Raw genomic sequence first — 24,564 nt, forward strand, 5'->3', positions numbered from 1 at the left:
AGAAGAGCAGCTTTGCAGGTAGAGCTCCCCAACTGAGTACCATGTGAAGGTCTGACAGAGCCCCTTGATTCGTGGGACAGGAGAGACGTCCCTCTTTCAGTCCAGAAGGGGAAAATTCTTTGAACGTTTTTGTCTGCTTCAGTAGGCTCTTAAAGTATCGTCTTTACCTGAACCACAGGGGCACGTGCCTGAGCCAGTTTGCCCACTGTGGGGAAAGGAAGTCTCAGGAGGCATTCCGTGCGCCATGGAGAAACCGTGGGGATTGCGGGAAAGGATTCTGCTACCCATCCGATCTGGAGATCCACCGCCGTGTCCGCACCTGGGAGAGGCCGTTCAGCTGCTCGGTGTGCAGCAAGGGCTTCTCTGACTTGTCCACCCTGCTGGCCCACCAGCGGGTCCACACCGGGGAGCGGCCCTTCACCTGCTCCGTCTGCGGCAAGGGCTTCACCCAGTCGTCCAACCTGCTGACCCACCAGCAGGTCCACACCGGCGAGGGGGCCTTCACCTGCTCGGTGTGCGGCAAGGGCTTCCCTCACTCGTCCACCCTGCTGCGGTACCAGCAGATCCACACCGGGGAGCGGCCCTTCACCTGCTCCGTCTGCGGCAAGGGCTTCCCCCACTCCTCCGGCCTCCAGATCCACCAGCGGGTCCACACCGGGGAGCGGCCCTTCGCCTGCTCGGTGTGCGGCAAGGGCTTCACCCGGTCGTCCAACCTGCTGACCCACCAGCAGGTCCACACCGGGGAGCGGCCCTTCACCTGCTCGGTCTGCGGCAAGGGCTTCACCCGGTCGTCCCGCCTGTTCTCACACCAGCGGGTCCACACCGGGGAGAGGCCGTTCACCTGCCCCGAGTGCGGCAAGGGCTTCACCTGCTCCTCCAACCTGCTGTTGCACCGGCGGCTTCACAGCGGCGAGCGCTCGTTCATCTGATCCGTCTGCGGCAAGGGCTTCACCCGGCTGACCAACCTGCGGACACACCAGCGGGTCCACACCGGGGAGTGGCCATTCACTTGCCCCGTCTGCGAGAGGGGCTTCGCTCACTCCCAGCACCTGCTGCGGCACCAGCGGGGGCACAAGTGACGGGGCCAGGCGCTGTGAGTCACCGCCCAGGGCTGAACCCTGGGTGGGAGGGCGGAGGGTCACTGCAGTTGCTGTGCTCCCATCCGCTTGGCAGCCAGTGGCTCTGCGAGCCTGCGACTGCGCATTTCCTCCTGAAGTAGAGATGTACAACACAGAAACAGACCCTTCGCTCCAACTCCTCCATATCCTCAACTAATCAAGTCCCATTTGCCAGCAATTGGCCCTATCCCTCCAAACCCCTCCTTACACAGATACCCAAGTGGTTGCCTTTTAAATGTTGCAATTGTACCAGCCTCCACCACTTCCTCTGACAGCTCATTCCACACGCACACACCACCCTCTGTGTGAAAAATGTTGCCCCTTAGGACCCTTTTTAAATCTTTCCCCTCTCACCCTAAACCTATGCCCTCTAGTACTGGCAAAAGACTTTGTCTATCCCTATCCATGCCCCTCATGATTTTATAAACCTCTCTTAAAGTCAACCCTCAGCCTCCGACGTTCCAGGGAAGACAACCCCAGCCTGTTCAGCCTCTCTCTGTAGCTCAAACCCACCAACCCTGGCAACATCCTTGTCAATCTTTCTGAACCCTTTCAAGTTTTGCAATATCCTTCCGATAGACTAGAAGTGCACATAATACAGAGGAACTTCGATTATCCAGAATTAGATGAACCAGTACGGTGGCTCAGTGGTTAGCGCTGCTACCTCACGGGACCAGGGACCCGGGTTTCATTCCTGCCTCAGGCGACAGACTGTGTGGAGTTTGCACATTCTCACCGCGTCTGCGTGGGTTTCCTCCTAGTGCTCCGGTTCTGTCCCACAGTCCAAAGATGTGCAGGTCAGGGTGAATTGGCTATGCTAAGTTGCCCGACGTGTTAGGTACATTAGTCAGAGGGAAATGGGTCTGGGTGGGTTACTCTTTGGAGGGTCAGTGTGGACTGGTTGGGCCTGTTTCCACACTGTGAGGGATCTAATCGTCAAGCGACTGAAATACACCCTGCATGTGTCCTTTGGATAATCGAGGTTCCTGTGTATTCCAAAAGTGGCATAACCAACGTCCTGTCCAGACCCCAACCCCTATACTCAGTGCTCTGACCAAAAAAGTGATCTGCAGAATCTGCGGGACTTGCTAAATCCTGGGAGGTAAATCACGTGTTTCTCCTTCTCTTGCAGGTGGATCCAAGATTTTTCACTCTGTCCCATTGAGTCTCCAGTCAGGTCCTTCAGCTCAACTGGTCTCTCTCAGTATTTCTGACCCATGTGAGCCTCTACGCACCTCCCCTTCACTTGCTCACACTTGATTTCCCTTACAGCAGCATTCCCTTCAGTTCCTTTCTCCCTGACGTCTGTATCCAGCTTCTCCTTAAATGCCGTCCACCTCGACCTGCTACTGTGGGGGTCATTCCCGCTGCAGACAGAGGTCTCTCCTTTGTAACCTCTTCAAAAGATTTACCGCTGACTTCCCCCTTCAGTCTTTTCCATTTCTGGGTCTCCCCGCTGTTGCGAAACTTGGAATGGTTCAGAAAAGATTGACAAGGATGTTGCCAGGATCTGAGCTACAGGGAGAGGCTGAACAGGCTGGGGCTGTTTTCCTGGGAGCGTCGGAGGCTGAGGGATGACCTTATAGGGGTTTACAAAATTATGACTGGCATGGATAGGATAAATAGGCAAAGTCTTTTCCCTGGGGTTGGGGAATCCAGAACTAGAGGGCATAGGTTTAGGGTGAGAGGGGAAGATATAAAAGAGACCTACAGGGCAACGTTTTCATACAGAAGGTGGTGTGTGTATGGAATGAGCTGCCAGAGGATGTGGTGGAGGTTAGTACAATTGCAACATTTAAGAGGCATTTGGATGGGTATATGAATAGGAAGGGTTTGGAGGGATATGGGCCGGGTGCTGGCAGGTGGGACTAGTTTGGGTTGGGATATTTGGTCGGTATGGACGGGTTAGACCGAAGGGTCTGTTTCCGTGCTGTACATCTCTTGACAAAGCCTTGTCTGAGGGTGAAATGTTGTCATTCCCGTTGATGCGGGTGGTCCCCTGTCTGTTGTCCTTTTTGTTTCCTTTCTCGGAAAGGACGTCGCAGACATGGGCAGCGTTCCCGAGCCCCGCTCCGGAACGGGCTGTTCCGTCCTCTTCCAGCCCCCGGGGGGGTAAGGGGCAGCTTGAGTGCAATGCGAGTGTGGGCCGTTCACCGGGAAGGTGCCAATGGGACGGGAGAGCGGTACCGGTAATGGGGCGAGGGGGAGATGCCTCAGACCGCCAGAAACACTGGGGCAGCTGCTCGCGTGCTCCTTTTGGATCTCACAGCACAGGGAGGCCATTCATCTGATTACCTCCCCGTCTCGGTCTCTCTGGCTCTGTCTCTGGCTCTCTGTCTCTCTGTGTCTCTCTCTCTCTCTCTCTCTCTCTGTGTCTCTCTGCATCTGCCTCTGCGTCTGTCTGTCTCTCTGAGGTGACAGCGGATTCCAGCATATTGCTGCTTGCTGGGTAAACCTGTTTTTCCTTTGTTTTCCCCCTCTCTCTCCTGCTCAAACCCCTGACCTTCAGGCCGCCCCTGACCTTGTCACTATCAGTGAATAGGGAACAGCTTTTCTTCCTCCACCTTATCTGAACCTATCACAATCTTCCCCACTTTCACCAGTTGTATCTGTGTGTGACCCTCTCTTTCTGTGTCTCTTTCTCTCCTAAGCCCCCTCCCTCACCACATCCCATTTACCCACCCCCTCCTGTCATGCTCCCACTTTCAAACGGTCTCGTTGTGTTTTCACTGCCTCTTCCCCATCGTTTCCGTCAAGCACCTCATCTCACGCTTAGAACCCCTGCAGTGTAGGAGTAGGCTCTTCAGCCCATCCAACCCACACCTCACCCAGACCTCTGCCTGTAACCCTGCAATTCCCACCTAGCCTACACATCCCTGGGCACTATGGGTAATTTAGCACGGCCAATGCCCCCTAACCTGCACATCCCCAAACACTATGTAATTTAGCACGGCCAGTCCACCCAAACCTGCACATCTCTGGATACTACAGGACAATTTAGCCTGGCCAATCCTACACTAAGGGTGGATTGGCCATGCTAAATTACCCATAGTGTCCAGGGATGTGTAGGTTAGGGTAGATTGGCCATGCTAAATTACCCAATCCTACATATCCCTGGGTACTGTTAGGATAAAATAGGTCAAGGGAGGGTGGAGCTATAGCTGCTGTTTGGGGAATCGAAACTGTAGCTGTAGCTGCTGCTTGGGAAATCGAAACTGTTGCTTACGTGGCCAGCTCAGCTGCCAACGCCCAAATGAGCTCAATAACAGGAAACGCCTAGCAAACGCGAAATGTCCTAATAAGGCAATGCTTAGTAGCTCCGCGAAGCTCTGCTTAGCAAAGAGTATATCAGGAGCAGATTTGGGAGGGGAAGGCAGAACGCGCCTTCTCCAGTGAATGCATGGTGATTCACTGTATCAGCTACGATTCTGCATTAAAGCCTGCTTGTGCCAAACAATTGAGCGTCTGTTGTCTCTCCTCCTAAAACGAACATGCAAGAACAGATTCTGTCCTAACAGTACTATGGGTAATTTAGCATAGCCAATTCACCCTCACCTACGCATCTTTGGATTGTGGGAGGAAGCCGGAGCACCCGGAGAAAACCCTCGCAGGCGCAGGCTGGAAATGTGCAAACTCCACACGGACAGTCGCCCCGAGGCTGAAATTGAACCCGGGTCCCTTGGCGCTGTGACCACTGAGCAACCCCTTATAATCCGCCTGCGTTAAGTTCCTTTTGTCACCTGGAGGAATGTTACAGGGGGGAGCGGGGTTTAAGTCTTCTCTGAGCTGAGAGAGGACACAGGAGATGCTCCTCATCATGCTTTCATGTGTCACGTTGCATAATTCTTAGATTTTACATGTAAATGTCTAGTTGGGGTTAGAATTCTTGTAAATATAGACAAACGGAACCACTTGTTGAGACATTTCACCAAACCCCAAGTCGGCAATTGACATGCCCGCCCCTGAAAAGAGAACCTTTCGTGGGGTCAGAGTTGACATTGAGAATAGCGAAATGAACACTGTCCCAGTCATGTTTGTACTTTTGCTGACAGAAGGGCAGTTTGCAGTCAGCAGGAACTGGTGGGTTCAGAGGCTGCGGGCCAGGTCTGCGCTCGGGAGCGTAAATCCCAACGGGAACCAGAGGCGTTGCTAACGTTTAAGCCAGCTGAGCTTAGCAAGAAAAGGCTGCGACCCTGTGCTTGAACTGATCAGCCGAAACTTTGGGCGTAGCCAAGGAGATCTGAAGGCGAAGCTAACGGGACGGTCTCCTTTCTCAAAAAACCCAGAAAACATGAGGGATACCAGGAAGAATTCCGCTGAATTCCAGAGAGCTGTGGCATGCCGTTGATTTGGTACAATGAGCTTTTAATGTGAACTCTCATGAGGGAGTGCAAACGAACTCAAGTTGAAATGTAGCTCCGTAAAGTGTTGTGTAACAGTCATAGCGTTGACCGTTGTTGAACGTTTTGATGCGGTCCAGTTTTCCTTTTGTTTTTTAAAGATGAGATGATGTTTTGTGGTTTTTGGATGGGTTGGGTACAGAGTGGGAGGTTGGGTGGGCTGGGATCTTCCATGTTGATGGGATTTGACAGTGAATTTTGCTTCGTCAATTATTCAGACTGTGTGCCTGGAGAGAGGGAGGGTCTGACCCTTGGGAAGGGTGCTGGCGGGGTGTGGGCGGGAGGTGAACCTTTGCAATGTCCAATCAGAAGGCTAAGTGTTAAGATAACAAGAGCAGATATTTAGCAGTCGATAAGTGCAACATGTAAGCAGTTTGTTCATATGCAGCTCAAAGGCTGTCCCCAAAGTTAAACTTAGTATGGCGCCTACCCACTCAATCCAGTTACCCACCCCATTTCAGGGTGGATATGTGAACTATCACTAATTTTGGTTCTTCTAACGAATAAAACATTTAAACCTAGCTGTTCAGGAAAGCAAACAAGTTTAAAACTACAGCCATGCTGCAGTTAAACTCAATAGACTTACTCAGAGCAAAATACATGTTCCCTGAAAGTAGTTGAAAGTTAACATAGTTGTATTAGATGTCGGAATATCTGTTTAAATGGAGCCGTGAGCTTTCCCAATGTAGACAGGGCTCCTCGAAACGTGGCAGTGTCCCCCCTGCAGCTGCAGAGCGAGACAGGAGAGTTTGTTTTTGTGAATGAGCAGTTGTAGCGCGAGGTGGCTGTTGCTTGGTGACGGTGAGGCTCCCCCGGCCCCGCCCATCCCCCCGTGCAGACGTCACGCGGGGGTGAAGGCGGTTGGGAGGAGAAGTCGCTCGAGCGGGGAAGCGGCGGCCGTTAGGAAAATGGCGCCGTGCGGCCCGGGGCAGACCCCCGTCACTGGTCACCGCCGCCTTCCTGGTGCAGCTGCTGTGTCACGGCCACACCGGCCGGCTGTACAGCAGGCAGGAGCCGGTGACCATTCTGGAGGCGGATGGGGTTGAGGGCCTGTTTGGGAACTGGTCGGCCGCCTGGGTGGTGGAGTTCTACTGGTCGTGGGGCGGCCCCTGTGTCAACTATGGGGCCACCTGGAAGGTACTGGGCCCGGGAGGTGAAAGGTGAGGCAGGTTGTGGGGGGGACGGAGGGGAAGGAATGTGGGGCCTGTCCTGTCATAGTCACATTTTACACTCACTTTCCATCTGCTTTTACTGGCGCTTGTGCTGTTTACCCCTCACTGTGTTTTAATCCTTGTGCTGTTTACCCCTCACTGTTTTATTAATCCTTTGCTGTTACTTGTACAATTGCTGAGGGTAGTGTGTAAATACTAGTGAAGGATACTATGCACCAGCATGTATATGTTCCTCAGTTATTGAAGGGGCAGGACCTGTTGAGAACGGTTAGTAAAGCAGGTTGTGCACTAAGCCTTGTTAACATCGATATGTTCACTGGAAAAGTTGACTTTTTATTATTTAGCGTCGTAGAGATGTACAGCACGGAAACAGACCCATTCAGTCCAACCTGTCCACGCCAACCAGATATCCTACATTAATCTAGTCCCCTTTGCCAACACTATATCCCTCTACACCATTCCTATTCATATATCCATCCAGATACCTTTTAAAGGCTGTAATTATACCGGCCTTCACCACTTCCTCTGGCAGCTCATTCCATACCTGCACCACCCTCTGCATGGAAACATTGCCCTTCAGGTACCTTTTATATCTTTGCGGCCTCATCCTAAACCTATGTCCTCTAGTTGTGAAGGTCACCCCAACACAGAGGTAAAGACTTAAAAACTTTGCATTTGTCTGGCTGCTCAATCAAATATCGAGCCACATGGGGGAAAAAAATATCGCTCTGCCCTTTTGGATCTCCGATAGTCATTTGGAAACTTAAAATCTGTCAGTAACACCAGCATTGCTACAGAGCATATTGTGTACACTCCTCGGTGTCAACAAGTAGCGCACATGTTTGCTAATGTCACCAAAACATTGGGCGTGTTCCTTATTGTCGGCAGAAAGGGGGCGAAACCTACTTTTGACACTGGAGGACCGGAAGGAGACTTGTCCTCCTGCCATTCGGAGCTCCCCTATTGGTGAATGTGGAAGTTGGGCCATGAGGTTCTGAAGTTCCTGCCCCTCCTCTCAATGAAGTTTGAGCTTCAATCAGACTGCAGCTTCCTTCCTCTGTCCAACATCTGTATGTACAGCATTCTCTTTTCTCACCCCCTTTTCCATTTACGTTTCATTCTGGGGTTCAATTGTTGACTTGGAGCAACTGAAAGGAATGGGAGTGAATCCAGTGAGGGGACAGATTCTGGAAAAATTAGTCCAAGCCTTTGTCTCAATTGACAAAATAGACAGGCAGGAGACTGGAAGAATGCAGCAAGCCAGGCAGTATCAGTGGGTGGAAGAGTTGAGGTATCTGGTGTAACCCTTGTTCAGGATTGGGGGTAGGTATAGGGAGAGCTGTGGAACAAGGATGTGCTGGGGGCAGGGTGATGAAGTGAGGATAGGTGGAGACAGATAGAGGGTACAATAGACAATAGGTGCAGGAGTCGGCTCTTCTGCCCTTCGAGCCAGCACCACCATTCATTATGATCATGGCTGATCATCCTCAATCAGTATCCTGTTCCTGCATTATCCCCATAATCTGGTTGGTGAATGGGAGGAAGGAATCTAGTTGGCAGGGAAGAGTGGAAGGGGCTGGGAAGTGAGTTGGGGGATGGGATGGGAGATTATTTGAAATTGGAGAACTCAGTGTCGAGTCCTCCGGGCTGCGGACTGGTCAGACAAGATGAGGTTTTGTTCCTCTAATTTGTCAGAAGGGGAGTGGGAAGGGGCATTAAAATGGGTGGAGACTGGGAAGTCCACTCAGCCTCTGCGGACCCGGCTGTGATGCTCGGCAAACCATTCCCCAAGTTTACTTTTGGTCTTCCTGACGTAGAGAAGACCACAACTGGCAAAGCACAGTGGGTCGAGCAGTAGGACAGTCGTATTTTGGGGCACAAGCTCTTCATCAGGAATGATGCGTGGATGTTCAGAGGGGCATTGGTGTCCTTCTGCGCCAGTTGCCAGACAGGTGCAGCAGGCAATGAGCAAGGCAAGTGGCATATTAGCAAGAGGAATTAAGTTCAGAAGTGGGGATGTCTTCCAGCAGTTAGGGGGTCATTGAATATATTCAAGGCTGAGTTCACGTGATTTTAATGTGGATGCTTGTGGGGGAAGGCAAGAAAATGGTTTTAAGACCAGTATCCAGTTTTAAGACCGTTCCAGAGTCAGACAGCACAGAAACAGACCCTTCAGTCCAACTAGTCAATGCTGACTATGTTCTCAAACTAAACCAGTCCCACCTGCCAGTGATATGGATCTCTCCAAACCTTTCCTATTCATGACGTTACTGTACCTGCATCATCCACCACTTCCTCGAGACATTTAGCCCTCACGTGAACCACTCTGTGTAAAAAACATTGTGCCTTTCAAGTCTTTTTAAAATCCACCTAGATGAAGGTAGAATCCTGTCCCTCAGGATTCCCTCCAATAATGTGCCCACCACTGATGTCAGGCACACTGGTCTATAGTTCCCTGGCTTGTTCTTACCACCCTTCTTAAACAGTGGCACCACGTGAGCCAACCTCCAGTCTTTTGGCACCTCACCTGACATGCACAGTATGCTGTATGGAGATGCTGTTTCTGATGGATTTAAAGTGTCCAAATGCCACAATTTCTCCCCCACTCACTTGACATAACCGTGCAGGCTCGTCGCTATTTGATGTTCATGATCATATCAATCTCAATGAGGTCACCCCTCAACCTCCTGTGCTCCAGTGAAGACAGTCTCAGCTTCTCCTTATAACTCAAACCCTCCAGTCCTGGCAACATCCTGGTAAATCTTTACTGAACCCTCTGTAATAGTATTCTTCCTATTATAGGGCCACCAGAAGCCTTCTCAGTACTCTACAAGTGACTTCACCAACATCCTGTACAACTTCAACATGATGTTCCAACTCCTTTATTCAATGGTGTGAACAATTAAGGTAAGTGTGCTGAATGCTTAACATCAATCTACATTTGTCAATATATCATATCAGTTGCATGACACTGTGACCTTTTGCTCTTAACTCCGTGTCTTATGATCCTGCTCCACAGCTACCCGATGAAGGAGCAGCACTCCGAAAGCTAGTGCTTCCAAATAAAACAGTTGGACTATAACCCGGTGTTGTTATTTTTAAACCTTGTCCCATCTCGTCCAACAGCAGCACCTCCACCTCCTTTCTAATGAGCACAGCCCATACCTCCCGGTGCTGCCAGTAAACTGCCAATGAAACGATGCAGTGCCTGCACTCCTGAAAAGTTTATAATTTCTAATGAAACCAGCTACTCATTCACTGCTCCATCTGATACACGACTTTGGAAACTTAGTGCAGGAGGCTGCAAGAAATGAGCAGCTTTAAAACAAAAACCGCTTGGAGCTTTCAATGAGAGCCTGAGCCCAGCAGTATGTTCTGGTTACCTTTATTGTGGCCCAACATTGTTACAGCTTCAGATGCCCCCAGCAAAAGGGCAGAGAAAGAGTAGCTGTTTTTTAGACAGCTCAACAACAGGGGGAGGAGCAAGGGGCAGGGCAAGGCCAACAGCAGGCCCCCGCACTACGCCTGCGTTGCCTTGCACAGTTTACAAAAATCCCTTCCCCTTCAGAGACTCCCCACAGTGTGGAAGCTGGCCACTCGACCCAAAGACTACACACCGATCCTCCAAAGGGTAACCCACCACACAATTCCCCAACCCCGATTGCTCAACATTTACCCCTGACTAATGCACCTAACCTGCACATCCCTGGGCACTATGGGTATTTCAGTACTGTCAATCCACCTGAACCTGGACAACTCGTATATGCTGACCAGATATCCCAACCCAATCTAGTCCCACCTGCCAGCATGGGGCCCATATCCCCCCACAGTTGCCTTTTCAATGTTGCAATTGTACCAGCCTCCACCACTACTTCTGGCAGCTCATTCCATACACGTACCACCCTCTAAATGAGAAGGTTGCCCCTTAGGTCTCTTTCATATCTTTCCCCTCTCACCCTAAACCTATGACCCCTAGTTCTGGACTCTCCCATCCCATGGAAAAGACTTTGTCTATCTATCCTATCCATGCCCCTCATGATTTTTAAACCTCTATAAGGTCACCTCTATAAGGTCACCCCTCAGCCTCTGACATTCCAGGGAAAACAGCCCCAGCCTGTTCTGTCTCTCCCTATAGCTCAAATCCTCCAGTCTTGGCAACATCCTTAGATTAGATTAGATTACTCACAGCGTGGAAACAGGCCCTTCGGCCCAACAAGTCCACACCGACCCGCCGAAGCGTATACCTTCCAGACCCATACTCTGGGTGTTTGCAAGGACTGCCACAAACACTACGTAGGACAAACAGGAAGAAACAAAAAAAAAACAAACAAACACAAAAACAAACTCTCCTGTCCCGCTCTGCAGCTGCAGGGGGGGACACTGCCACGTTTCGAGGAGGCCCTGTTACATTGGGAAAGCTCACGGCTCCATTTAAACAGATATTCCGACATCTAACGGAACGGTCTCATATCTAAAGGGGGCAATCTGCATTTTAAAGGGACATGGATATTTTAACGGGTATTTCAATAAATACAGAGATGTAAATGGGCGAGATTACATTTCAAAGGGATGTGGGCACATTCAAAGGGATATCTTAATATGTAAGCTAACGCAGTTATATCGAAATGAATCTACATTTCGAAGAGACGTTGCCCTATTTATAAGCAGAGACAATAGATGTGAATTCTATCTGTGACCCAATGTTGAGTCAAACTGACATTTTTCTTAGAAAAGTTCTGCACTTAAATTACATTCTTGAGAAGGTAATGTATAGATTAGAGTGTAGGTTAGGGAGAATTGGTTGTGCTAAGTTACCCATAGTGACCAGGGATGTACAGGTTAGGGTGGATTGGCCATGGGAAATACGGAGTAAGGAGTTGGGTATGCGTGGGATACTGTTCAGAGGGCCAGAGTGAAATAGATGAGCTGAATGGCCTGCTCCCACATTGTCGGAATTCGATGACCCTCCCCACAAAGGAGCATTTTATCTGCATCTATCCTGCCAAACCCTTTCAGAATTCTACTGGTTTCAATAGAGGTATACAGCACAGAAACAGACACTTCGGTCCAATTCATCCATGCCGACCAGGATTCCAAACTAAACCAGTCCCACTTGCCTGCATTTGGCTCAACCTTTCTATCCATGTACCCATCCAAATGCTGTTTCAATGTTGTCACTGTACCTGCATCTACCACATCCTCATCAAGTTCATTCCACATACAAATCACCCTCTTTCAAAATGTTGCCCCTCTGCTTCCTTTTAAATCTCTCTCCTTACATTAAAAAAAATGCCCCCCAAGTTTTGAGTTCCCCTACGCTAAACAAGAGCCATTTTCTATTCATCTTATGCCCACTCCTCATGATTTTATCAATCTCACTGAGGTCACCCCCCAACCTCCTGTGCTCCAGTGAATAAAGTCTCAGCCTCTCCTTATAACTCAAACCCTCCAGTCCTTACAACATCCTGGTAAATCTTTATTAAACCCTCTCTAATAGTATTCTTCCTCATACAGGGCCACCAGAACTGTACTCAGTACTCTGAAAGTGGCCTCACCAACATCCTGTACAACCTCAACATGATGTCCCAACCCCTCTCCTCAGTGGTGTGAACAATGAAGGCAATGTTGTGAAATGCATTCTTAACACCTTATCTAGCAGTGTTGCAACTTGCAAAGAACTATGTACCTGAACACTCCCCCCACCCCCTCCCCCCATGTCTGTGTTCTCTAACACGACTCATCGCCCGATCATTATCTGTACACGTCCTTGTTTTAGCAAAAATGCAACCCCTTTCTTTTATTAAGCCTCTCTCTCACACACATACTCTGTCTCTCAGACAGACAGACACACACCCCTCAACACTCTCTCACACTTGCAGGCTCATACTCCATGACACTCTCACTTTCCCAAGCATGCGCGCACACACACTTCTGTGCACACACTCACGCACACACTTCTGTGCACACTCACGCACACACTTCTGTGCACACTCTTACTCTCTCATGCACACACACACACACACACACACTACTCCATGGGGTGAAATTGTATTGGCAGAATTATATTTGCAGATACATTCAATTTTGTTCAAAAAGCACACAATCTGCAGGCAGTCAATGCATCTAATATTTTACAAATTCCGACTTTGGAAACAGAACCGGTCTGATTCAAGGTTGGAATACTGACAGACTCAAATCTCACACCTTTAATGCATTGTCTGAGTAGAGATATCTTTTCTTTATAAAACCTTATGTCATCTCAAGAACATTGTTACATATTAATGAACCAAAGCCCACACCCATTCTAAGAGATGAAGACTATCTAAGTTTGTTCAATATATTCTATCAGTTGCATGACACTGATGTTTTGACATAAGTTCTGTGTCTTATGTGCTGATGAGGCAAGATGGTACAGATGAGGCAATAGAGAATTTCAGATCACCGAGGAAGGATTGAAAGAGAGAGTTAAGAAGAGCAAAGAGAGGACACGAACAGTCTTTAGCAACTAGAATAAAGGAGAACCCTAAAGCTTCCCATAGGCATGTGAGGAATAAAAGGTTGATTAGAGTAGGAATAGGGCCAGTCAAAGACAGAATTGAGCAGTTGAGAGGTGAATTCTGTAGAATTCAGAGAGGTGCTAAATGAACATTTCTCATCGGTGTTCACTCAGGAAAAGAATGAGGTACGAGATATTAGATTCAAAAGGATGGAGGTTAGTTACACACAGGTGTTATCAATTCAAGGAGTGAAAGTAGAAAAGTCCCGTGGGCTGGATGGGATTTATCCGACTATTCTCTGGGAAGCTAGGGAGGAGATAGCAGAGCCTTTGGCTTTGATATTTGAGTCATCATTGTCTACGGGTTTAGTACCCGAGGACTGGAGGATTGCAAATGTTGTGCCCTTGTTCAAGAAGGGCAGCAGAGATGACCCAGGTGATTACAGACCAGTGAGCCTTACTTCTATTGTACGAAAGATTTTGGAAAGGATTATAAGAGATAAAATTATAATCATCTAGTAAGCAACAGTTTAATTTCAGATAGTCAACATGGTTTCGTCAAGGTCAGATCGTGTCTCACAAACCTCATTGGGTTTTTTGAGAAAGTGACTAAGTATGTAGATGAGGGTAGGGCAGTTGACGTGGTGTACTTGGACTTTGATAAGGTTCCACATGGTAGGCTGATGGAGAAAGTACAGAGGCATGGAATTGAGGATGCTTTAGCAGTTTGGATGAGAAACTGGAAGAAGGCAGCGAGTGGTGGTTGATGGAAAATATTCTGTCTGGAGTCCAATTACTAGTGGTGTTCCACAAGAATCTGTTTTGGGACCACTGCTGTTTGTCATTTTTATAACTGACTTAGACACAGGTATAGGTGGATGGATTAGTAAATTTGCAGATGACACTAAAGTCAGTGGCGTACTGGACAGTTTGGAAGAATGTTACAGGTTGCAGGGGGATTTGGATAAACTGCAGAATTGGGTTGAGAGGTGGCAAATGGAGTTCAATGCAGCTAAATGTGAGGTGATGCACTTCAGGAAGAATAACAGGATGGCAGAGTAGTTGGTCAATGGAAAGATTCTTGGTAGTGTGGATGTGCAGAGGGATCTAGGAGTCCATGTGCATAAATGCCTGGATGTTGCAACCCAGGTGGATAGTGCTGTTAAGAAGGCACACGGTGTGTTAGGTTTCATTGGTAGAGGGATTAGTTCCAGAACCGCAATATCATGCTGCAACTATACAAAACACTGGTGCAGCCATACTTGGAATATTGTGTACAGTTCTGGTTGCCCCATCATAGAAAGGATGTGGAAGCATTGGAAAAGGTGCAGAGGAGATTTACTGGATGTTGCCTGGTCTGGAGGGAAGGTATTATGAGGAAAAGCTGAGAGACTTGGGTCTTTTCTCATTGGAAAGAAGGCCGTTAAGGGGGGATTTGATGGAGCCATAAAAGATGATCAGAGGATTAGATAGGGTGGACAGAGAAAGACGTTTTCCTAGGATGATGACGTCAGCTTGTACAAGGGGGCATAACTACAAATTGAGGGGTGATAGCTTTAAGACAGATGTCAGAGGCAAGTTCTTTACACGGAGAGTGGTAAGGGTGTGAAATGCCCTACCTGCTAAGGTAGTCAACTCAGGCACATTAGGGAGATTTAAACAATCCTTAGATAAGCGCATGGATGATTTTGGGATAGCGTAGGGGAATGAGCTGAGAATAGTTCACAGGTCGGCGTAACATCGAGGGCCGAAGGGCCTGTTCTGCGCTGGATTGTTCTATGTTCTAAACTTAGTGCAGGAGGCTGAAAGAAATGAGTAGCTTTAAAACAAAAACCTCTTGGAGCTCAAAGCTTTCAATGAGAGTCTGAGCCCGGTGGTAAGTTCAGGTAACCTTTATTGCAACCCAACTTTGTTACAGATTCAGATCCCCCCCAGCAAAAAGGCAGAGACAAAGTAGTTGCTTTTAGAACAGCTCAAGGTGAACGTGCACACACCACACCTCCCCTGTCCCTACCCCCACTGTCTTTACGATTGGTCAGCACTAAGTTGTCCCTTTGTAATTGGATCCTTGGTACAGCCGTAACCCGGAGGAAGTATTGCCTCACTCAGCAATTTCAACCCATACCCTGTCTCCAAGTAAGTTTCTCCCCGCTCCTTTGCCAGGAAGGGGAAGTGTAGAGTCAACCAGACTGCTGTGGGTCTGGAGTCACGTGTAGGCCAGACCGGGTAAAGGATGCAGCTGGAACGACTGAGTGAATCCTTTCCCACAATGGCGGTTCCCTTCCCTAACAAGGGAGAGAGGGAATCAGATGGGGGCTTTCTCCCCTGCACCACCCCCTCCCTGAAACGGTCTCATCGTTAGATTCCAAACTCCACATTTCTGACTGAATACCAATTCTGCCATCTGTCGTGGCGGGATTCAAACCCGGGAGTCCCCGGAACCGGGTTGATATTCCAATCGATAATGGGACTCAGCCGTCACTCCTTCAATCCCCCTGTGATGGCACATGAACTCGCTGGTGTCTCCGCAGGTGGGAGGAGCGGGTGAAACCCTTCCCGCACTGAGAGCAAATGAACGGCCTCTCCCCGGTGTGGATCCGCTGGTGCCTCAGCAGGGAGGAAGATATGCTGAAGGCCTTCCCACACTGAGAGCAGGTAAAGGGCCTCTCCCCCGTGTGGATCTGCTGGTGCTTCCGCAGGGAGGAGACATGTGTAAAGGCCTTCCCGCACCCGGGGCAGCTAAAGGGCCTCTCCCCGGTGTGGATACGCAGGTGGCTCCGCAAGGCGCAGACATGGGTAAAGGCCTTCCCACATTCGGGGCAGCTAAAGGGCCTCTCCCCCGTGTGGACGCGCCGGTGGCTCCGCAGGTGGAAGGAATAGCTGAAGGCCTTCCCACACACAGAGCAGCTGAAGGGTCTTTCCCCGGTGTGGATCCGCTGGTGGCTCCGCAGGGTGAAGACGTCGGTAAAGGCCTTCCCACAGTCAGTGCAGGGGAATGGCCTCTCCCCGGTGTGACTGCGCCAATGAGTCTCCAGGGTAGACGGTACACGGAAGCCTTTCCCACAGTCACCACACTTCCACGGTTTCTCCACAGGGTGGGATTCCTCAGGTTTCTCCATGGCCACAGCTTCAGCTGCTCACAAACACGTGTAGAGCCCCTCCCTGCTGTGAAATCACCTTCCCAGGCCGTATAACTGTTTCAGGCTCCACACACAGTGTGCTTCAACAGTGGGGTCTCTCGTCCAGTCCCACCTGATGCTGAAAACGTCTTCAAACATGAACCGAAAAGCGTTGATCCCTCTCACAGAAATCACAATCAAAAATCGTTGCTGTCCCGATGGATTGAGTGACTGTCAGACATTGACATCAAAGTGAGGACTACAGACGCTGGAGAGTCAGTCAAAAAATGTGGCGCTGGAAAAGCACAGCAGGTCAGGCAGCTTCCGAGGAGCAGGAGAGTCAATGTTTCGGGCATAAGTCCTTCATCTGTTGATTTTGAAACTTCAGTCTTCAGATTTTCAAATACTCTGCAAAAAGAGATTACAAGTCATCACTATCAGTGCAGGGTAGAAATTCAGAACAAGCAATTCTACTTTCTGTGGAATATTCTTTTGTTGTTCCACAAAATTGAAAGCACCATCCCACTCTCCCTTCCCCTCTGTTCTCACTCCGCTCTAACTAATTCCCCTGAAGGTGCTGTTTCAGGATCTTACAGGGACAGAAAAAGCAAAAATATCAAGACTGACATCTCTCTGAATTTTGGATGCCTCCACCTGAAAGTTACTATCTTTCACAACACTGGGATCCTGCTGAGAGTGAGCAGGTCTGATTCTGGGAAGCAAAAAAAAAGTGTCAATTCAGGGTGGAAGGACCAGACACAAAATGGTTAATGACCCCGGGAAGGTGGGAGCAAAATGAGACATCAAGGCATTAACACCGATACATTTCAGTCAAACTCTTCCGCTCTCAGTCAGGGCAAAACATGCTCTGAAAGTCCAGCCTTCACAACCACACTTCTGCTTTCACTGAAGACAATTAGAATCACACAGCACAGAAACAGACCCTTTGGCCCAACCTGCCCAGATATCCTAAATTAATCTAGTCACGTTTGCCATCACTTGGCCCCTATATGGGCCGGGTGCTGGCAGCTGGGACTAAATTGGGTTAGCTATCTTGTCAGCAAGGACGAGTCGGACCGAAGGGTCTGTTTCTGTGCTGTACATCTCTATGACTCCAGTCGCATTTGCCATCACTTGGCCCTGACCCATCTGAACCCTTCATATTCAGATGCCCGTCCAGGAGCCTTTTAACTTGTCATCGTACCAGCACCCACCACTTCCTCTGGCAGCTCACGCCATCGCTCAAACGACTCCACGTTGAAAGCGTGTGGTCTGGTGCACCAGATGACATCAGGATAATCTCAGATCGTTCCAGATCGCATCGATACTCAGTCAGTGGCTTTCCCGATCAGGATGTTGTCCGTGATCATACAGGTCAGTGGGAAGGCGATCCCCCACCTCTTAGTTCAAGTATCTCTACGAGAACTCCCTTGCTGGAGGGTCCCTTGGAGACACTTCAACTGGACTTAATTGAGTTGTAGAAATGAGTTGAGTTGCTATAAATATGTTTTGCTTATTGTTGATGTCTTTTCTAAGTGGACTGAAGCCTACCCTCCTCCTAACGCTACTGCTGAGACCGTGGTGAAGATTTTGTTTAAGGAAATAATTCCCCACTTCAGTATACCTGCGTGCATTAGCTCGGACAATGGACCACACTTTGTAGGTAATACTAACAGAGAACTCTGTTCCCAGCTTTGTATTTGTCGGCAACTGCATGGTGCTTATCATCCTCAGGCGGCCGGCCTTGGTGAATGTTTTAACCAGACTCAAGACTAAACTTGCCAAATTAATGGCCGAGTCTGGCCTCTCCTGGTTATGCTAATCCCTGTGGCCTCATTCCAGATGAGATCCATGTCTGTCGGCAAGACATGACTGTCTCCAGCAGAGAGTCTCTCTGGTCACCCCCTCCGTACCCCTTGGTACAATTCGGCTCCTTTCTCAGTCTACGTCCACCGCATGACCGAAGCAATGGTTGGTTATGTTCTTGCTCTAACTAGTGTTTAGCGTGCCTGTCATTCCCAGGAGCGTGCGGCCTACAGCGATGTTCCCTCCCTTTCAGCCTCGTCGCTGGTAGAGCCTGGTTCGTTGGTGCTCGTCAAGACCTGGACTGGCAAAGGTCTCCAACCTCATTGGGATGGCCCCTTCCAGGTTTTACTTCCCACCCCTACGGCGGTCAAAGTCGCTGGGCGCTCGGCTTGGGTCCAACTGCACCATTGTAAATTGATTGACCGCTGCAGTCAAAAGTGGGGAAGAGGAGGAGAGAATACTGGAATCCCAACAAAAGGAGTGGCCACTGTCCATTTGGGTTTTTGGATTTTGCTGTTGTTCTAATGTTAACCTTATTACAGATACTTGAACTAAGAGGAGGTACATGTGGGGGATCGCCTATCTCCTCACCTTTCTGATCATGTACAACGTCCTGATGGGGAAAGCCACTAAGTATGGATGCGACAAGGAATGATCAGAGATTATCCACCACCCATGCTGAGGAGATGTCGTCCGGAGCACCGGACCAGATGCCTTTGACGTGTGGAATGTGATGAAGATTGATTATTGCAATGGACTCTTACATCAGAAAGACCAGGTGGTCCATCTGGACAGTAGAAATCAGTGGCAGTTACCATGTTTTTTTTATTTTACCTGCAGACGCAAGCCTAGTGAGGATAAAAATGATCAACCTCGTTATTATGGTAAATATTTTGAGGATGCCCGGGAACACCTTCCCTTTTTGCAGAACGGGCCGACTCGAGAAAAGAGAAGCCTGATAGGGGAAACTCCACAATCCAGCAACTGATTTATACAGGCCCACAGAACGCTCTTCGCCCCAGAGGCAGTAGTATGTTACTCCTCTCTATCGGGAGATGACTTACTTGCCCCGTCCCAGTCCCCGATTCCATTCTATTCGTCAGACTTCCTACTGCCGACCCTGTGAAGAGAAATATCACTTTCCAATAGCTCCGGTCTGTGTATACAAACAGCTGGTGTAACACTAGCTGGGGTACAGCAGGCCTTATGGGGCACATGGACCTGGAACGGACTAGGTGACAATACAGGACATCCAATAGGATGCAGATTCCAGAGTACCCTGAGGTTGGAAGAACCACAATTCCCTCCTTTGTGGCCTGACCATTCGAGGAAATAAGACTAAAGAGGCCCTGGAACAGAGGAAACTGGGATTATCAGACCTGTGTCTTTACTCTATGCAGAATCGGGATGCCTTAGACTATATACTTGCCCGGGAGGGTGAGGTCTGCACCATTGTCCAAGATAAATGCACTATGGGCATTCCCGATCTCACTGGCAATATTACTAAGATACAAGAAGAGATCCAGGTATTCCTTGACAGAATGACTGAAGGGACCAGTTGGGGAAACTGCAGGTCGGGCTGATGGTACAATTGGCTTATCAATTTAGCTATTTATGTTTGTCGGTATTGCTATTGTTAGGTATTTAATTGCTCGGCTTATGAGGTCCCTTAGTGATATAGATTTGCTCCAGAAGATGCTCCTTTTGCGTTCCGATGGCTCACCCACACGTGTCAATGGCGATGATAAATATGACCAGATGAGCTGCGAAGATGGTGGTGCCGCTCTGCAGGATGTTGATGGCTGGACCACCTTGAAGGGCATGTGTTTGGACTAGCCTTCTCTTTCAGTGATCGCGGTGCAATCAAAGGGAGGAATGAGGGTGTGGACATCTGGGTGATAAAGTCTATAGCCTTAAAACTTGTCTTTAAACATTCAAACTAAAAAGTAATGCTGAATTATTCAAATCATTTACTGCACTAGAAAATAAACAGGCAGGAAGGCTCAGAAAGAGGAGAGAACTTAAAGATAGGGACACCTGGGCTCACCAAGTGATAACAGGATGCTGTAAGGCAATTAAGAAGGTTTGCCTCAGCATCAGTGAATCTGTGCGAACAGGACACCAAGTGACTACATTCACAGCCGTTCCCTTGTGAGACCATTTTAGTGCTGAGGCTGTTGAATCTCGTACAAAATTAACTCTTAGTGCTTATCTGCTCTGGATTGGATTGAATTGAATTGCATTTTGGGACTTTATGATGAGAGATTTTTATTCCAGGCTTCCAAAGAGTACGATCTCCAGGACAAACCAAGAGAGAGGCTTTACAGGTCTGAGTCCACAAAGGATTCCCTGGGCCACCTCAAATCTCCACTTTAACATGGGAGGTAGGACAAAATAGCTTCTGCTTGGCTAACTCGGTGGGAACTGAGTCAGGCAGATACTGGCGACTCAGAACAAACAAGAAACCACAGACTGACGTAAATCCAGTGAAAAAAATTGCAAATGCCAAAGTAACAAATGTGAACCTAACCATTAATCGCAGAAGTAACGGTTTAACCCTAACCACCAGACAGGACAAATACGATTCCAAGAATAGGTCGTCTACAAGAAATGATGATAGATTAGATTAGATTCCCTATAGTTTGGAAACAGGCCCTTTGGCCCAACCAGTCCACACTGACCCTCCGAAGAGTAACCCACCCAGACCCATTTTCCCTCTGACTAATGCACCTAACACTATGGGCAATTTAGCATGGCCGATCCACCTGACCTGTACATCTTTGGACTCTGGGAGGAAACCGAAACACCTGGAGGACACCCACGCAGACATCGGGAGAATGTGCAAACTCCACACAGATGGTCACCCGAGGCTGGAATCGAACCTGGGACCCTGGTGCTGTGAGGCCGCAGTGCTGCCCTAGGCTAAGTCAAAAATACACGAGGACCTTGCGGGATCTGATTGGTTGTTACTTTGTGATTATGCTCAATGTCTGACTCAAAACAGTGTACATAAGTTCTATACAAACTCTGTAAAAGTCGGCAGATTCTTCTGGAACTTTGGGGGTACTCATCAGTGGCCCAGTGGTTAGCACTGCTGCCTCACAGCACCAGGGTCCCAGGTTCAATTCCAGCCTTGGGGGGGGGGGGGCTGGCTGTGGGAGTTTGCAAATTCTCCCCATGTCTGCGTGGGTTTCTTCCCACAATCCAAAGATGTGCAAGTTTGGTGAATTGACCATGCTAAACTGCCTGTAATGTGAGGTGCATTAGTTAGAGCGAGATGGGTCTGGGTGGGCTACTCTTCAGAGGGTCGGTGTGGACTGGTTGGGCCGAAGGGCCTATTTCCACGCTGTTGGGAATCTAATCTAATCCTTCTGGGCTGATCAGAGTCTACCGACCCGGCCGTATCAAAGAATAAACTATTGCTTGTGTGATTGACAGTCATTTCCGGGTGTATTTATTGACCAATTCCAGAAATCCGAAGATCCGGACAGCAGTCCAGATCAGAACAACCAGATAGGAAATGGTTACTGTCCCCAGGAAGTGGGGAGCAAAATAAGATATCAATGCATTAACACCAACACCAAGACGAAACTGAACATACAGACGTGACAAACATTAGTGGCAAGCCAGAATCACAGATGTACAGCACAGAAACAGTCCCTTCAGTCCAATTCGTCCATGCTGACCAGATATCCTAAATCAATCTAGTCCCATTTGCCAGCACTTGGCCCATGTCCCTCTAAATGCTTCCCAACATATACCCATCGAGATACCTTTTAAAGGTTGTAATTGAACCAGCAGCCACCACTTCCTCTGGCAGCTCATTCTTTACACACACCATCCTCTGTACATAGGAGTTGCCGCTTAGGTTTAGGGTGAGATTTAAAAGAAATCTATGAGCAACCGCAGATCAAGGATCGTGTCTGTGTACCCTCGCCATGCCCCACATTATTTTATACAAGGTTGTAGGGTCACCCCTGTGGGACATGGGTAAAGCAGTGTTACTTCTGTAACCATAATTGCTTCTGCAAGGTAAATGAACTAACGCCAGGGTATAATTGCTTCAGCCAAGAGTGGAGTTAACAAGAGTTAAAATTATGTGAAGGAATTATATAATTGCTTCTGTATTAGTTAAAATGTGCATACTAGAGTGAAATGTGCCTGCAAACAATGGTAGATATTACAGACAAACAGATAAAGGTGGTGTGAGGCGAGGGGGTGTAGGTTAAACTAGATATGCTCGTACAAACAGTTATATGCATCTGTTTCCTGCTTCTGCAAAAACAAAATAAAACACAATCAAGGAGGTCAGAAGGCTCAGTGTCGGCGGAAAATGGGAGGAAATGTTGCTTTCGCAAACAAGGAAGCAGCTGGCAGTGAAAGAGGATATACGCTAACACTTTGTTCACGCACATGGCCGGATTAAGGCAAGAAATAGACAAGAGTAATGGGCGCCACCGGGAAAGAATGGAAGGACCAACCGATCTTTTGCGGATCAGCTTGGAACATCAGAGCGGGGGAATGGGAATGAGGGAAGGAAGCTGAACGTGCTGGAGCCAAAGTGGAGGAAGAACAGAGAATGCAAAACCGGCTTGAAGCTGCAATGAGGAATATTGCATGTGCTGTACTTGTACCTGTTGCAGTTACAGGTGGGAATCGGCTGCATTTTAAACGTAAAAACAGACAAAATATCCAGCCCTCTCCCTTCCGTCCCTCCTCACCCGGGTAACTAAGACACATACCTGAGTTTGCGGAGTCTGCTCCCTCCCTGGATTCACTCCAGTTGCTACAAGTGAACAGTTTCCCCTCCTCCCATCTCTGTCTCCCTCCCAGGATGAAGAGTTACCCAGAGGGAAGGAGATTCACTTTGAAACTGACCGGGCCACTTCCGCGTTGTGACGTCACAAAGGAACTAGGGGCGGGCAAGGAAAAGGGACGGTGCAGGGGGCGGGGCAAGACCGACAGCGGGACGCCGCACTGCGCATGCGCTGCGCCTGCAGCAGACGGGCAGGAGAACACACTTTCCAAAACTCCCTCCCTTCAGAGAATCCCCACAGTGTGGAAGCAGGCCACTCGGCCTCACCGACCCTCCCAAGGGTCACCCACCCACACTCATTCCTCTACATTTAACCCTGAATCATGCGTCTTACCTGCACATTATGCCTAATTTAGCATGGCCGATCCACCCTAACATGCACGTCCCTGGGCACTATGGGAATTCAACATGGCCAATCCACTTTTGATGAGAGTGGTGCTGGAAAAGCACAGCAGTTCAGGCAGCATCCGAGGAGCAGGAAAATCGACGTTTAGGGCAAAAGCCCTTCATCAGGAATAGAGCCTGCAGGATGGAGAGAAAAATGAGAGGATGGTGGGGGTGGGGAGAAAGTAGCATGGAGTACAATAGGTGAATGGGAGTGGGAATGGAGGGGATAGGTCAGGGAGGAGGGTGGGGGATGGTAGCAAAGAGTACAATAGGTGGATGGGGGTGGGAATAGAGGGGATAGCTCAGATAGGAGGGTGGAGTGGCCTGTTCGGATCCGAACTCTGCTGGTTTAAAGGTGGTCCAGACTCCGTATAGGATGAGTTGGTTATGGAGGCAGGCACTGAGGAAGCAAATGTGACTGTGGTCGTGAGTCTGTTTCAGGACATGGTTGAAGAGCTTCAGGGTAGAGGAAATGACCTGAGAGTTGCAGTGGGAGAGGGACTCGCTGAGATTCTTGTCGAGTGAGGAGGTAAACTTTTTCAATGCAGGCATCCTTGCAAGAGGATAACAGAAGGGTTAAAATCAACTGGGTAAAAACAAGGACTGCAGATGCTAGAAACCAGATACTAGAATCACACAACTCCAGGCTGTAGTCCAACAGGCTTCTTTGGAAGCAGTAACTTTTGGAGTGCTGCCTCTTCATCAGGTGGTTGTGGAGTATAAGATCCTAAGACACAATTTAGAGCAAAACATTCCAGTGTCCTGCCACTGAAATGGTATATTGAACAAACCTGGATTGTTAAGTCTTCCACCTTTTCAAATAGAAGCAGGTCTCATTGCAATGTAAATCCCAGAATTTCTTGTTGTCACCTTCTTGAGATAACAAGGTTTTATAGCAAAAGCTCACATCTCAGCTCAGACAATGCATTAAAGGTGTGAGGTCAGAGTCTGCCTGTATCCCAATCTTGAGTCAGACTGATGCTATTTCCAAAGTTGAATTTACAAACTATTACATGTATTGCCTGTCTGCAGATTTTTTCTTATAAAAATGCACATAGAATATTTCTGCAAATATACATCCCCACACACATACAAACAAATTTGTTGGGTGAATTTGTACTTGCAGAATTATGTCTTACTTTGCTCAAAAACTGCATGAATCCATGTAAGATTCTGTAAGTCAGTTTAACCATTGTGGCACAGACAGTCTCACACAGAGGAGCTCACTCCTTCAATACATTATCTGGGCT

At 48.7% G+C, this 24,564-nt stretch overlaps 2 protein-coding genes and 1 long non-coding RNA gene across 4 annotated transcripts in view; 1 reads left to right on the forward strand and 2 right to left on the reverse strand.

Moving 5' to 3' along the window:
- The window catches only part of LOC132808475 (gastrula zinc finger protein XlCGF7.1-like), a 506,159-nt gene that overhangs the window by 223,895 nt on the left and 257,700 nt on the right, over positions 1-24,564 (reverse strand). The gene's annotated exons all lie outside the window — the stretch shown is intronic.
- LOC132808497 (uncharacterized) lies at positions 6,409-9,772 on the forward strand. Its single transcript, XR_009642092.1, has 3 exons — positions 6,409-6,678; positions 9,493-9,597; positions 9,710-9,772. It is a non-coding gene; the product is annotated as an uncharacterized LOC132808497 (long non-coding RNA).
- On the reverse strand, positions 15,064-23,344 carry LOC132808485 (gastrula zinc finger protein XlCGF7.1-like). 2 transcript variants are annotated; one of them, XM_060822155.1, is made up of 2 exons: positions 23,262-23,344; positions 15,064-16,713 (listed from the first exon to the last, which is right to left on the reverse strand). In XM_060822155.1, exon 2 carries the CDS (start codon positions 16,303-16,305, stop codon positions 15,673-15,675), a length of 633 nt encoding a protein of 210 aa, XP_060678138.1. In that variant the 5' UTR covers positions 16,306-16,713; positions 23,262-23,344; the 3' UTR covers positions 15,064-15,672. The 2 variants fall into 2 exon arrangements, with proteins under 2 accessions (XP_060678138.1, XP_060678137.1); XM_060822154.1 differs by lacking the exon at positions 23,262-23,344 and adding an exon at positions 22,854-22,992.

The sequence above is a fragment of the Hemiscyllium ocellatum genome (genome assembly GCF_020745735.1).
Source record: "Hemiscyllium ocellatum isolate sHemOce1 chromosome 27 unlocalized genomic scaffold, sHemOce1.pat.X.cur. SUPER_27_unloc_6, whole genome shotgun sequence".
NCBI lineage: Eukaryota > Metazoa > Chordata > Chondrichthyes > Orectolobiformes > Hemiscylliidae > Hemiscyllium > Hemiscyllium ocellatum.